At 39.1% G+C, this 1,881-nt stretch overlaps 1 protein-coding gene across 2 annotated transcripts in view; it reads left to right on the top strand.

Annotated features, from left to right (window-relative positions):
* The window catches only part of CCDC77 (coiled-coil domain containing 77), a 10,525-nt gene extending 9,419 nt beyond the window's left edge, over positions 1-1,106 (top strand). For both annotated transcript variants that reach the window (XM_026052190.1, XM_026052189.1), the window contains exon 11: positions 395-1,106. In XM_026052190.1, the coding sequence (XP_025907975.1) occupies positions 395-541 (147 nt within the window). In that variant the 3' untranslated portion in view covers positions 542-1,106. The remainder of the gene's footprint in view (positions 1-394) is intronic.
* The last annotated feature ends 775 nt before the right edge of the window (positions 1,107-1,881 follow it).

Raw genomic sequence — 1,881 nt, 5'->3', positions numbered from 1 at the left:
AAAAAAAAACCCAAACCCTGTTACTTCTAGTAATATAAAATGTCAAGATATCATGCTAAGATCAGTATAATATATAAATTGTTAAATATTGTAACTTCCCTCAAGAGACTCAGAGACAATTCAGGAAGTGAAAATGAGCCAATAGTTTATAGGTGAGCCTGGACTCATTCCTACAAAAGCTTCTTCTCCAGTGCTATAATACCATGATGTATCAAAGCTTTTTGGTGCTTTATGTTCTGGAAAACTTTTCTGTTAGCGATATGCCTAGTGACATTAGTTTAAGCATCTTCTCAGCTAGTTACCAAGTAATTTCTTTGGAGTTCTCTTGTACCCCTATTGTAATACTGTCCAGATTACTCTGTACTGGTCTTAAATCTGTTTTTATTGTGTGCAGGTGACTCTGAATATTGGACCAGATCAAGATCTTGCAATTCTGCATGAGGTTCGCCAAGGCAACAGACGAACTCATAAAATCCAAACAGAACTGAAAATGTTAAAAGCCAAAATTTATGGTTTGGAGAATGAACTACGGGTCTGCTGATTCTGAGATATGACCAAGCATTCTGTTGACCAAAAAAAGGACCACTCCTAGGCTGGAACAGTCATCCTTAATGGCAGCTCTTGCCTGTCTGCTTTCTGTCATCTAGTGACAAAAGACTTGAGGAAATCTGCAGTGAGTGTCATGATATCCTRTACCAGCCATTCCTAACATGTCCGGCCTATGGTGCTGTTTCAGCTGAGAGAGGATAGTGATAACTGGCCATGTACTTTTGATGGTCTTATTGGGATTTTGATTAGAACTCTTCTTATTATTTGTGTTAGAGGGCACATCATGCTGGTCTTCAGCTTTATTTGGAGCATAGTACAARCTGCATATGGAATTAATAATCATGAAAAGATCTTTTTTCTAGATTTGGATTGTCTGATGCTTCCATATGTGAGACAATGAGCTTTTAAAGTCATTTACATGATTAAAATGCCTAGACATCTCAGGATGTAAGAGGACTTTTTTTTTTTTAAGAGAAACTAAGTCAGTGCTACATTTGCGTCATTTAATCTTCCCAGCATAGCTGTTCTAAAATGGCTTCCCTTTATTTTAGCCTAATTGGGACAAACTCAATTGGTGTTTTCTTGATATTCAGCAGAGTTAAAAGACTTATCTCAATCGCTTGCCTCTCCCATTGCACTCGGGTTATCTTAATGTATAGGAGCTCATAATAAAAGGCAGCTACTGTGCTCCTTAATAGTCCTATTATCTACCTTTTTAGCGCTAAAGATGTGACAGTTGCATATGAACACACTCATTATCGGCTTTTGTTGATGTCACTGACAAGTCATGGACCGGGGTGAGCAATGGTTCTACCTGGTGTCAGGCTGTAGGACTATCTCTTCTTATCGGAACTTGGGCACTGTTAACTGTGAGAAACAGAACAGTGCTTTTCTGAAATACACATCTGTAGACTACCAAAACTTCCTTCCCGTATAGAAAGGTAATCAAGGTAATCAGACATTTGTGAAAGCAAGTGGTTTCTCTTGGATTAAGTAAGGGTCATTGAGAGGCTCACTCAGTGTTTGGGAGAGGCAGACTTGGGGGACCCAAAAAAGGGGGAAAAAAAAAAAAACACACCACAAGATTTAGAGAAAGAGTTATTTTCTGTAGTGCCAGGTAAAGCAGAAAAGGGAGGATTCTTCTAGTCTTTCAAGACCAGATTCATTTGTGTCTTTCTGTGAAGGGCCCCCTGGGCTGTATGGCCCTCTAATGGGGCTTCAGTTGGGCATTATTTTTAAAGCCAGACTCTCCACAAGCAGTGACTTTAGTGTGGGTAGCTARTTGCTTATGTGCCTGAATATTCAGCCATCTATTGCAGACTCACTTTTCTA

Source organism: Nothoprocta perdicaria, unplaced genomic scaffold, assembly GCF_003342845.1.
Source record: "Nothoprocta perdicaria isolate Ctin4 unplaced genomic scaffold, notPer1 scaffold_84, whole genome shotgun sequence".
NCBI classification, from domain to species: Eukaryota; Metazoa; Chordata; class Aves; order Tinamiformes; family Tinamidae; genus Nothoprocta; species Nothoprocta perdicaria.
Note: the sequence above shows the minus strand (reverse complement) of the source record. Positions and strands in the feature narration are given on the sequence as shown.